This window comes from Oreochromis aureus, linkage group 15 (assembly GCF_013358895.1).
Source record: "Oreochromis aureus strain Israel breed Guangdong linkage group 15, ZZ_aureus, whole genome shotgun sequence".
In the NCBI taxonomy this organism is placed as follows: Eukaryota; Metazoa; Chordata; class Actinopteri; order Cichliformes; family Cichlidae; genus Oreochromis; species Oreochromis aureus.
This window is the reverse complement of record NC_052956.1, coordinates 32,116,312-32,129,347: the sequence shown is the minus strand read 5'-3', so window position 1 is coordinate 32,129,347 and position 13,036 is coordinate 32,116,312. Positions and strand designations below refer to the sequence as shown.

Below are 13,036 nucleotides of genomic sequence, written 5' to 3'. Positions count from 1 at the left end.
ACTAAAAAATAATAATAATAATAATAATGATTAAAAAAAAAAAAACAGGGCATTAAACTAAACTGACCATTCTCAATATGACTACTTATAAATAAGAGATCTGGTTCCCACCTCATAAAGTGAGCGCTGCACGTTGTTACAGGGGTTTAGTGCCACATACTTCAGGGCCCTGCACAGAGTCCGCAGACTGTAGTGGGGTCTGTGGCCCCTCCCATCCACTAGACGTGAGCTTGCTTCCTTTCGTACTGTCAGGTAAAAGCTGCAAAGAAATACATTTGTCGAATAAGCCATTCAGAAGGTAGTGTAAACCTACAGCTCACACACACACACACACACACACACACTTACATATATATCCTATCCTAAAGCTAAAAGTGTCAGAAGGACCGAGGGTGAAAAAACAACAATAAAATGTAACAGCAAGCTTTTAACGCAAGCATCTACGGCACAATTTGATTATGATGAAAGTAACTAACCCAAAATGAGTAAGGATGTTTGATGACTGAACCAAAAACACAAAAGGCAAACACGCTCTTAAAACCACACTCTACCTATTCGAGTCTACAATGCATCAGGCTGCATATAGCATCAGCAAAGAAGGTATATTGTTGGATGGTGTACAAAAGAAATACATTCATTCAGCAACGTCTTTAAAAAACGATCTTTTAAAAGTTCAAGCTTTTATAAGAGCCAACCTTATAATGCCACTGATGACACTTCGATGTGGATTTAAGCACTTGAGGTAATCTGAGATCAGGATCCTCAGGTCAGATTCATTCTCCAGCTCCTCCACATACAGCTCAGTAAACCTAAGCGATAAATACATACAGAGCTTTAGAAGTGAAGCATTGTTCCCATTTTGGAATTAATTCTCGTATAATAAAAGGAAGAAATACAGAACATTTTATCAAAAATATACACATGCTTACTTAGATTTAAAAATATTTGCATAGAAATATACATATAATATATAAAACAAATGCTTCTCAATCAGTCGAGCATTATGCCTGTGGTATAAAGCCTCTTGCGTAGTCTGCAGCTCTGCATAGTCTCACCTGTTTCTGAGGCCCAGAGGCAGGTTCCTCTTCCCAACATCAGTAGCTGGGTTCATACAGGCAAAAAGCCGGAAGTCTGGGTGGCGTACTAGGGGCTCTACTCAAAAAAAACAAACAAAAAATTACAGAGTTCTAACTTTGAATGTATTTAATGAAGGCTTTCAAAAGTGGGCAAGGTAATGGCAGTCCTCACCGGTGTCTCCACGATCCAGCAGTACTAGAGATCTGGTGTTGCCCTCAAGAAGTCCACTCAGACACTCGAGGGTCTCCGCTGCTGCCAAGTTGATCTCATCCAGCAGGATCCAGTGGCCCTTCTTCACTGCCTGAGCTAATGTTCCCTATAAAGCAAATCACACAGGTAAGGGTTACCACGCTCGGATCCACAAACATATGTGTGTTTATTTTTTAAATCTTTACCTCCACAAAGGCAAAGACCATGGCTGTCTCACAGGCCCTAATCTGCTGCTGGGTCTGATTAAGTTTTGAAGCCAGTGCCTCCCACTGCTCCTGCAACAAAGCAGCTGCAAGGACACATACACATACACACACACACACAGGAAAACATCAGTGTTTCACTCTAACACAGCCGGTGTAACCATCTAGTAATTCTGGAGCACTACCATCTGATTTCTCTTGCAGCTCCTTCGTGAGAGCAGACTTGCAGACGTGGTCCATGAGTTTAAGCAGATCCTGCCAACGCTTGCCTCTGAAGCAGGTTTGCACGTGACCGAGGAAGGTCAGGTTCTGCTTTCTCGAGTATGTCTGGGAGAATAGGTCCTCAAAGGCCTCACGGAGAGGGAGCAGGATCTGCTTGATGTCCACTGGCTTGTACCTGATATTTAAAAGAGAAACGTTTAAGCTAAGAAGAAATCATCAAAAGAAATTACTGGGAAGGTTTTTTTTAACCACTTAATAGAGTTTGGCACCAAAGTGTTACCAAAAGAATGACTTAAAACCAGTGGAAAAGATTTAGTTTTTAATTTTTTTTTATTTTCACAATTTGGGTTTTGTTCTTTGCTACAACTAAAAGATTGATATATCCATTCGTATTGAGAATATGACACTGATTTAAGCTCTGGTCCATCCTGTTTTTTCCTTGATAACCTGCAATAACCCATAGTGACATTCCACTTCAAGAAGCCAAACCTGAGACAGGTCAAGCAGGTTGTCAAGGCAAGTAGAACTACTTCAGCACCAGGTCCAAGTGGAGTCTCCTACATTGTCTACATCAAGTGCCCCAGACTCCATCAAGGTTATTTGTTGCACAGCAGTGGAAATATGAAGAAGATGTCTGGATTCTTACTCGTACCATTGAGCAATTTGGAATTGCCTCACTCCTCGACTTTGAGGGGAAGATATTCTTTAGCTTTGTTGCCAGATACATAGAATCCCTTTTAAGCAATCCATATATCAACACTGCTTCAGAGCTCCACGGGTATTAGATCATCGATCAGACAGAAAATATCATCTAGCTTATCCAGGAGGGAAATGCTGACCTTGCAGTTCTGCGATTTAACCTTGCCAATGCTTATGGGGCAGTCTCACACAAACTGGTGGAAAGCACACTTGTTTAACACATTTTCAAAACAAGATCAGGAACCAAATTTTGGACTATTACAGCTGCTTCAGTTACAGTAAAGACAGCTGGACCAGTAACATCTGCTATCTTTGGGCTAGAAGGATGCAGGATGGTTGGGATGAAAAGCAAGGAACATGGACTAGATGGGCGCAGGCAATAGACCAGAACATCTTGTGTTCAGGACTATTGGAAGGTCAAATCAAATCAAGGTTCAGTCAGCCAACGATGCCCTCCCAAACCTAACCAACCTTTCCTCCTGGGGCCCGGCAGAAAACTGAAAATTATTAGCACATGTGTGGGTGTTAGCTCTGGGAGAAGGGGGTTATTAGTGGCACCCTGACTAGGTGCTGAGAGTTATTACAGAAGATATCAGCAGATCTCTCAATAGGTAACAATAGGCAACAGAGCACTGTTGTTTTTGGCAAGGCTAGAGAAAAGAGAAACAGGATACAAGAGGACTTCTGACAACAGCTCAGGCCTGGCAGTTGGAAGGCTAACCTAGGGAGACAGCTCAAATTCCCTGACACCGTAGTTGTGACAATCCTCTGGCCTGACATGTCATCGAGGCAGGTGGTCCTGCTGGAACTGACTGTACCCTTAGAAGAGGTATTTGAGAGGAAGAGGGCCAAGTATGAGGAGTTACTCCACTGATGTCAGCTGCCAAGGTTTTGCTGGCCAGTCAATCTACTAGGTCATCAAATTACTTGAGATCAGAGGACTGCACAGCAAGAGAGCCATGTTGCACGCCACCAATATACCTGAGAGGCCATCAAGATGGGTGTGAAAAGGCAGGACCCATGGACAACACAATTTATTTAGACACAAGCTGTGACTAACCAAGCTAGCTAGGTCATCGGGTGAGGATGTATAAACATGAAAGTCCCGAAGACCCAGTGACAACCCCTTATATCACTGATGATGTATCTAGGACACACTGTAGGGTGTGCATTAATAGACTTTGAGATGCCTCTACAACTCCAGTCAAGAGTAAGTTACTCTTCATCATACATAATGCAAAGACACTATCAGTAGTCTTCCTGGATCAGTAGGAGGAACTACTGGAGGAACTTAATCAGAAGACTGTTGTTGTGAATTGCAGCTATTTACAGTGCTATGATTAAATATTTGTCCACTTCCTGGCTTTTTTAGCATATTTGTAATACTTGGATGTTTCATAGCTTCAAAAAATTTTTTATATTAGAGAACGATAACCTGAGTAAATACAAATATTGCATTCTTAAATTAAGATTTCATTTACGAAGGGGAAACGAGCTATCCAAGCAATGTGAATGACTCATTGCCAGTTGTCACAAACACTTGACTGCTGTTCTTATCTATATAGTTTTAGTGACAGAGTATTATTTTTATGCAATTAATGCACAGTTGCTGTGTGACTCACCCTCCAAGCAGGTCTGCGGTGTCACTCTGCTGGTTCATGTTCACAACCCGCAGCCTGTGTCCTGGATTGAACAGACAGGAAATATTTCAAATAGAATGAACCATTCATAGAGCTTTATGGAGATAATTTGAGTTTAAAGACATAGTGACAGGGGGAGGGAGGGTTCAAACCACCAGTGAGCCACAGGCAAGCTTCATCTTTGCGCAAACCTGAGCTCACCTGTGATTCTAGCTAGTTGTTGTACAGTAGAGGTCTTTCCAGTTCCAGTCTCCCCCACCAGAAGAACCGGCTCTCCCTTGGCCACACACACTGCCAGTTGTTCCAGTAGCACGGCAGATGGTCGTGTAGCAGCAAATGTTTGGTTATCCCTGTTTAAAACAATACATTAACAGTTAATATTTGCACATTGCAGAAAAACAACAAAAACACTTTTTGTGTCAACATTGAATTTCATGTTCACCCACATAAACACGCAGATGCAAAAATATTACATTTTTGCATTCGGCCCTTATACAACTGTTGCAAGAGCCTGGTTTGCATTGCCGACTTGGGTGTCTACTTTTCGCAGATGATGTGGTTGTGCTGGCTTCAAGGTGGTGGCCTCCAGCTTGAGTGTGAAGTGGCGGGAATGTGAATTAGCACTTCCAAGTCTGAGGCCATGGTCCTCAGCCAGAAAAGGGTGCAGCGCCCACTCTGGATCAGGGACGAGTTAAACTCCCCTCTACTTGGTGCAGTGGAGTTTAAGTATCTCTGGGTCTTGTTTACGAGTGAGGGGAGCGGGAGATTGACAGATGGATTGGTGCAGCGGTTGCAGTGATGTGGACCCTGTACCGGTCCATCATGGTGAAAAGAGAGGTGAGTTTAAAAAAAAAAATCAAAGCTCTCAATTTACCAGTCAATCTATGTTCCTGCCTTCACCTATGATCTTAAGCTCTGGGTAGCAACCAAAGACCGTGATACAAGGGGTGGAAATTTTGAGTTTTGAGGGTGAGGAGCTCGGCCCTTCGGGAGGGGCTCAGAGTAGAGCTGCTACTCCTCCACATCGAAAGGAGCCAGGTGAGGTGGTTCAGGCATCTGACAAGGATGACTCCTGGGTGCCTTCTAGGTGAGGTGTTCTGGACATGTCTCCCCAGACCAGTCTCAAGACACCCTGGAGAAATTAGTTACTTTTCCATTTGTACCTACTCTGGTCACTCACCACGGTTTTCCCTTAGGTGGTATCTTTTTAGTACGTATCCCACTGGGGCTCCAAGCAATCTCGCATGATCACATCAGTGGATTAGCTAGTCACTTGATGAGTCATGAAAGCATGTCCTTCATGACAATCAAAACCGCCACTTTTGAAACCTGGCAACACGGAAATCGCAGTGGTCCCCAAGTTTCACAGAAAGCCACAGACCGAGCAGCAGGTATAACATCACCTGGAAGTCCACCTTTGTCATGGCGTTCAAGTCGCAGACTAATTACATCACGGGACACTCGACCATGTTGCTATAACCACCGCACGCACATTAGGTGGTACTCGATTGTAATGGAAAACGAGTCAAAGTAGGAACTAACTATGAATAACAAGCATTTTTTTCCTTTGACAAATAAAAATCATCATTTACAAACAGCATCTTGCTGTTTTTAGAAATCACCTACATCTAATATTAAAGTTAGTTTAATGACCTGAAACATGAAAAAAATAAATCAGAAAAGGTAAATTCTTTGTCACAGCACTCTATATCGTGGAAACATAAAGAGGAGTTGCCAGAGGAGGATGTCCCACTTACACACTCAGCTGAACTGCTTCAGTCTGTTTCCGAATCAGAGTCACTCTGCCCACTGAGGCCTCCAGCTCAGTTAGCAAGATGCCAGGCTGATACATCTGACAGAAGTGCTGGGCCTGGAAAAAAGCAGACGCCACAAATTAAAAACCGAAATTACAGTTAAATTGGATTTCAGTGCCATCAGAATGGTCCTCTATCCAAATCCAAAACATACGCTTTCAAACTGCTTTTATTTACCATAAAACTGTTTACTCAAATACCTTCTCTCTGGAGATGTTCAGTTTGCTTCCAATGATCTCAGCCATTCGCAGTCTACTTTCGGGATGAGACAGCATGGCTGTGAAGCAGTCGAGAGCCTGAGGGAGACAAAGACCAGAAAATGACTCAATTCACAGAGTAGCGCTTTATAAAAAATGTGGTTAATCACAGCCAGTTCATTATTAAACAAGGTGGGGCAATCCTTTTTCACACAGGGCCACACGGGTTTCTTTTTTTTTTTTCCCTTAATGATAAAACACACTCATTTAGAAATTTACTTGCCTCATCTTTTTCTAATATCCAAATTTGTTTCATGATCTAAAACATCTCAGTGTGACAAACATATAAAAAAAAAAAGATGAAATCAGGAAGGGGGCAAATACGTTTTCACACCACTGTATGTTGCATGTAGTTAGCGATCTAGTTAACTGTGTTCCTATGATTTTAGCAAAGTAGTTAGAGAAACAACTAACTACATAGCTATGGAACAGTGACAATTTTGTCCTGCCAAAGTAGGAAGATCACCAGTACTCTTGTTTATGTCATCTGTCTCTTTCATGCCAAAACTGTCCAAAATGTCTATTGCGAACAACATCCTACGATTCAGTTACTACACATGCTAAATGATATCTTTTCATTTTCATAGTCACTGCATTTAAAAAAAAAAAAAAAAAAAAAAAAAACGTGGATCATCAGTCTTGGAGGTTACGACCGTGTATTGGTTACTATGGTAATATCGTCTGGCATGTGTATGAATGAAACATCCATATGTGATCATTTTCATAAATTGAATTCACTGACCTCTAGGAAGACATGTTGTGCTGTAGCTGATGAGGTGCAGTCAAAGTTGACGCTGATTCGCTCACACCATTTCAGCAGGTCCCTGTAGAGTCATAATGGAGAAGTATCCAGAACATATTGTTTAGGATTCTTATCTTTCTGTCTAGCCTGATCTTGGTTGTCACTATAGACACAGAATCACAAATTTTCACCCATCTACCAAACTAAAAGAACGTGGAAAGAACACAGAAATTTCAATCAGCACTTTAGTGAGTCAGCTTTTACTTAAATGCACTGATGTGACCTGGTGAATCTGTGATTCCAGTTTCCTGCTCTAGGGACATTTTAATCAGTAAACTATGGATCGCAGCAAAGAGTTTATTGAAAACCCATTCATCTCATGAAGACTGAACTGCAGACTGGCTAGAGGGGATAATGTGACAGATTTAAGACCATAAATTCCATGGTGATGGTTCTGCGTATGCCCCAAATGACTGCGATGACAATACAGCTTTTGTGGATTATAGGTCAAATGTTCAAGAAACAATGTATATCAAAACCCCATGGTCCTAAATGCAGTGATTGATCTTTAATGATTTAAAAAAACAAAACAAAAAAAAACAACAACAACAACAACAACAACAACTGGGTGGCACAAGTTTTCATTTATTTTAGATCTTCTCTGATCTACACATGGTCAAAAGTACTACATACTGGGTCAGAAGTATAACCCACTAACATTTGGTTGAATGTCACCTTCAACAGACAGTGGGGGCTTTGGGAAGTCCACTGCAGAACCTTAATGTTAGCCTGCTTTGTCTGTTCCAGAATCAGTTTTGATGCGCTGCAATCATTGAAACATCTAGTTTTTTGTTTCAGCTGTTGGGTTGGGGTGAGTTGGCTTGTGTACCTTTAAGTATGGTAAACAACCGGTGTACTTTAACTAATAATAGATGGTATTAAAACTGGCAGCCTTAGTCACCAGTGGATAAAATTCAGTGAAATTTGACGTTTTCAGTGCCACAGGTCAATTTGCTGTGTTGATTAGAATTTAAATGTTAGACAAAGGAAAAAGGAGAAGAGAGAGCAGCGAGATGGGGCTCACCTCAGTGAAAGCGCTCTCAGCTGTGTGCTTTTGTCGTCAGAGTTGTGCTGCTGGCTGTTGTCAGGCATTGCAAGGCTGTTCGTGTCTAGCTCAGAGTGTCTCTCCCCAGTCAGCTGGCAGAAAATTTCCAGAAGATGGTCTGACACTACAGACAACCTCGGATATCTACTGATGAGCACCTACATACACGAGGGATAGGATCAGCTTGAAACAGATACTACACAGCTTACAGCAGGAATGCACGATGGAGAAAAAAAAAGATTTAGGATTTTTATACTGCAAAAAAACTCATTAAAACCCTGTAGCAAAAACATAATTTTTGACTTGCTGACCAGAAATCTTAAGTTTGTCCCTAACTGCAGCAGAAAAGATCATCTCAAAGTTTCTAAATATCCAAATCGATGAAAATATACAGGCTTTGACTCCCATGTGTCCGAATATCATGCAACTTCATTAGTAAAAGGAAAAAAATGATGCTTGCTGCTGCCCGATTTAACTTGCTTGAATTCCTCCTTGGTAAGGTGCTAAATGTGTTTTTTAATGAAGCACTTTTAGAGACATCCCTCTATCCAATCAAAAAAAAGTTGTGTGCGTCTTCTAGACACAGCAAGTCCTTTCAAGAACAAGTATGGTTTCATGAGCGTGAAGGAGATACCAAGGGATGGACCATTATACAAGGAGAGGAGAAGTTTTCTTACAGGTTAAATAAAACACCAATTGAAACACTAAAGCTAACGTCTTGTTTTAGAATACAGGCACATTAAAAAAAAAAAAAAAAAAAAAGAAAAAGAAAAAGGGAATCTACTGTTGAAACCACAGTGAAGTTAAACATGAAAACTCTCTCAATCACCTTCTTCAGCTCTTCTCGTGTCATGTTGCCCATTTGCAGCTTTGTCCAGTACTTGTCCAACAGCACTGCATGGGAGTTCTGGGGTCTGTGCCAGCTTCCACCACTATAATACATCCTACAGTCCACAAAACATAAGTTACTTGCTACTAAAATCTGACAGGCCAGTGTTCATTGAAACATACATTACTCTTTAGTACATCTCAATTATACATACAGTTTAAAATGATTAACCGTACATAGGATTACACATCCCAGCGTCACAAAGCACATGTGACAGGTTCAGTAGTCATATCAGAATTTCATATCCTTTAACAAAGCGCTGTAGTCTGACCTTCTGGTTGCAAAAAATTGGAATCCAGGCGCAACATCAATGCAGTCCTCTCGTCCCGGAATCATCAGCTTTTTATTCTCCATCAAAGGGAGGAGCGCAGAAATCTGAGAGAGAAAAAAATAACTTTTTAGGGCTAGTTTTTTCCTTGCCAGTGACAACTCAGTGGTGTAACGGTTAGCAGTGTCATCTTGACAGCGACAACTTGATGGCTCAAACCCCCCGACTGGAGAATTTCTATGTACAGTTCGCATGTTTTCCTGCGTGGCTTTTCTCTGAGTACTCTAGCTCCTCCCATAATCCAAAGACATACATGTTAGGTTAATAGGTGATCCTCAACTGCCCATGGATGTTGGGCCAGAATAAAACACACTACCAATGCAAAATGGGACCTGTAATCTTGAGAACTTTGTTTGGATGGTTTATAAATACCAGTCCATGGTTTTCAATTTATTCATATTTAAAAAGGTAGGGTATTTACTCACCACATCCAGAGGAGCATGGTCAATGTCCTCCAAGAGGATCCACTGGCCTGAAGACACGGCTTGTGTTAGTGTTCCAGGCTGCCATATAAACTTCCCTGGTATATCAGTGCAACGGTACATTCCCAGAAGTACCTGTGATATAAAACAAGGACATTTTGAAATGTTCAGCCTTCAGACTAAATGAGTTATTAGAAAACTCAAAAAGTTGGTGAAACTGGAAGAAACACCTTCAATTCAACTTTATTTATAGAGCATCAAATCACAACAACAAGGTGCGTCAACAAAATATCATCAAAAAAACAAAACAAAACACAACATCAACAAAATATTGTGAATATTACATCAACAGTGGCCAGGATGTTCTGATTTGAGTACATATGGGTGCAAACCTGCAAATCCTACAATTCTAACAGTTTGTAAAATGTTTGTTTTATATATTAAATGTCAAATGTAATGCTTCATCACTTCCTCTAGAACCATAAGAAACAACATGTTTTTTTCTTTTTATGTCTCTCACCTTGCTGTCAGTTTGATCCCCAAGCTGCACCTTGAGGATCTCCGTAGTTCTGGCATGTCCGGTGACAGCAGCCATAAACTCTACCAAAGCAGTTTTACCACATCCAATAGGACCCTCGAGCAGTACAGGTTTCTGGGAGGCCACGGCCAAGGCCAGTCGTCTCAGATTGCGGCAGGTTGAGTCAACCAACACCAGATCCTTTTGATTAATCTACAAGTAGACGCCAATATTAGGAAAAGCGAAAGAAAAACAACAGCAGAGACTGATATATGGCAAAGATTACATACCTGTTCAGGCTGCCTAGGAACTATCCTGGGTAGCACAACACCACAGACTGCTACTACATTCTGCGACAAGTCCTCTGATACCACCTGGCCTCTAGTAAACTTGTTGGCCTTCTCTTGGCACCACGTCACATAGCCCTGATTGGCTAAAACCAGGGCCTTCTCAACCTCCAGCTGCTGAGTTTCTTCCAAACCCCTAAAGAACGATCAATGGTAAAGGCATGTAGCACCACAATATCAGATTTACAATTCACGACTGTTGTTGATAAAATAAATTCAGATATTCATAAAAATGTGAAAAAAATAAATAAATAACAGCAATAACCCTATAAGGCCTGTATTTTTGTTTATTGTGAAATGTATTTATGTGATACATGTGTATGTGTTTGTGTGTATACAACAGTAGCATCCCATTACAGTAACACTTTTGAATTCAGTGATCTGAAAAATGTGGGATTTTAGAGCCACGCTAGGGTCAAGATTCAACACCAAACACACGGTACATACTTCATTTTCATGTGTAGGATCTCATCACTCGTCAGCACCTTCCTCAGGAAGATGGTTTTCTGATTATCAGTCATATGAGAGACCAATGCTAAACAGTGGGCGGTGTACCTGTTAGAGGGACAAGTGACATTAACTGTAATTTGCAGGTCAAGTACAAAACAAAGACCAAATGTTGAATGTTAAATGTAGTAGCATTAGCTATAAATTACTGGTTAATATTTTGAGCAGCTAAACCAGAAAGCAATTTGAATATCAACACTAATGTGCTGATAGCATACTTTTGGCTTTATTTAACAGCATTTTGTGATTAAATCATCAAGTAAATATAATCCTGAGTTAGTTTCTACGACAAAATATGTAATTAAATTAGAGTTACTAACCAATTTGTGATGATTAAAAAGGGCTTCTATCCAAATATAATATTTTTTGGTAAACGCTAACATGTAGAAATGAACATTCTTTCTCTCGTTCTGCATCTTTTGTCTGCCCAGGAATGCTTTCATTTGGAATACTGGCTCAGGATTTTGGATTGAGACTGGAATGAGTTATATCAAGACAGGCTCCATGCTTTAGGCATTATGCACTCAAATCAATTCAACACATCTGAAGTCAACTTTAACACTAGCTGTGACTAAATATGTGCAAGTATTGCAACTAGTTGATTTTGTTTATTATGATTTATTAATGACTTTACGTTGTGGCAAAAGCTTTTGAAACCACTAAGCCAGGTGGAGTAGCCAGCTAAAGAGTGCTCTTCTCCACCAACCTGAGCATGCAGCCAAGTCAGTCCTGACAGGAGCAGGCTCCACCTTTATTTCCTTAAAAAAAAAAAAAGCTTCCCGTTTTTTTGTTTTTTTTTTCTTTTCAGGGCGCTTTTTCCCATATTGAAAATCCAATATCTATATCTAATGATGTCTTGGTCTAAACATGACGCAGGCACATACCATCGCACCATGACATCACTAGTGAGCAGAAGGGACATGCAGGGGCTCCAGTCCCAGAGCATTCGGAACTTGGCACAATCACTCTGGAGGAAACGCAGAGTGGCACCCATTAGGTCACGCAGCTTCATCCTTCTGGGCCCATACTGCACAGTTGATGACTCCTCACTGGTGAAGAAGAGCCTCTGAAACACCGGAGGGGCATTGTCCAAGTACCTTGCACCAAACCTTCAGGAGAGGTGCTGAGAGTTAGGCAGGATACACTGTTTACTTTACTGTGTCAGAGTGTCACTACACAAATGAAGATCAAGAGTCTCCAGGTCTGCACTGGGTTGATGAGCACAGGATTTAATCAAAATAATAAGACAAAAGTCAACATCAGTAGTTTTCTCAGAACACTTACGTTTGTGCGTCAGGACTGATGCTGAGAAGCTTGCTGAGAGCCACACACAGGCGCTCATGGAGGTCATGGTTGATGCTGCCTCCCGCTTTCACCCTCTCAGCATTGCGCTCCAACAGGTCCAGTGTCAGAGGACGCAAGTGCCGTGCAATCAGTAGAGTATAATCCTTTTCTAGCAGCAGCTGAGCCAAACAATCCAGAATACACTGCCTGTCCTGCTGACTCCATATCTGAGGAGACATCACGTGAGCCACACGTTTTACTATCAACCCAAAATATTTAAATCCTGTGGGTTACCGAGCCTGAACGTAATCTACAGGGTCGTGATCGCTAACACGTAAAGGAAAGGTTAACGATTCCGAGTCTCAATGTGAACATAAACACATTATTTCCATCATAATATGCTCAGGAAATAACAAATCTTACCTGCTTTGCTAGGTACTGGCTCAGTTGGCTGTGACTTTTGTCAACATGCCTCGCTATGGTGCCCAGTGATGACAGACTCAGTACTAAATTCTCCATCTTCTCAAGTGTCTTTTCGTGGAGGGCTACAGCAAACACCAGCCTCTGGGATGTGTTGGTGATAATGTGTCCCTGCTACTGAAGAGAACTGAGAGGTTCATCACTCGCGTGTATATCTCAATACACAAACACGTTCTCTGGCGTTAAAATGCCATCCACATGTGAGTGAAGCCAGACTCCTTCCGGGTCAACTTCGTTACCTCCCCCTCCCACACAGCTTCCGTTTTCTGTCCTTACGTCGCGTGGTGATGACA

The 13,036-nt window shown here is 41.4% G+C and overlaps 1 protein-coding gene across 1 annotated transcript in view; it reads right to left on the bottom strand.

Moving 5' to 3' along the window:
• mdn1 (midasin AAA ATPase 1) overlaps positions 1-12,971 on the bottom strand; it is a 53,669-nt gene extending 40,698 nt beyond the window's left edge. Inside the window, exons 1-21 of the mRNA XM_039599171.1 lie at positions 12,687-12,971; positions 12,264-12,490; positions 11,864-12,088; positions 10,920-11,027; positions 10,416-10,608; positions 10,129-10,338; positions 9,612-9,743; positions 9,130-9,233; positions 8,799-8,913; positions 7,949-8,127; positions 6,865-6,946; positions 6,066-6,161; positions 5,809-5,921; positions 4,253-4,401; positions 4,034-4,094; positions 1,676-1,887; positions 1,473-1,576; positions 1,249-1,393; positions 1,056-1,152; positions 696-809; positions 112-259 (exon numbers count right to left, since the gene is read on the bottom strand). Of these exons, the coding sequence (XP_039455105.1) occupies positions 112-259; positions 696-809; positions 1,056-1,152; positions 1,249-1,393; positions 1,473-1,576; positions 1,676-1,887; positions 4,034-4,094; positions 4,253-4,401; positions 5,809-5,921; positions 6,066-6,161; positions 6,865-6,946; positions 7,949-8,127; positions 8,799-8,913; positions 9,130-9,233; positions 9,612-9,743; positions 10,129-10,338; positions 10,416-10,608; positions 10,920-11,027; positions 11,864-12,088; positions 12,264-12,490; positions 12,687-12,782 (2,910 nt within the window). The 5' untranslated portion in view covers positions 12,783-12,971. The remainder of the gene's footprint in view (positions 1-111; positions 260-695; positions 810-1,055; positions 1,153-1,248; positions 1,394-1,472; positions 1,577-1,675; positions 1,888-4,033; positions 4,095-4,252; positions 4,402-5,808; positions 5,922-6,065; positions 6,162-6,864; positions 6,947-7,948; positions 8,128-8,798; positions 8,914-9,129; positions 9,234-9,611; positions 9,744-10,128; positions 10,339-10,415; positions 10,609-10,919; positions 11,028-11,863; positions 12,089-12,263; positions 12,491-12,686) is intronic.
• Positions 12,972-13,036: the final 65 nt, after the last annotated feature.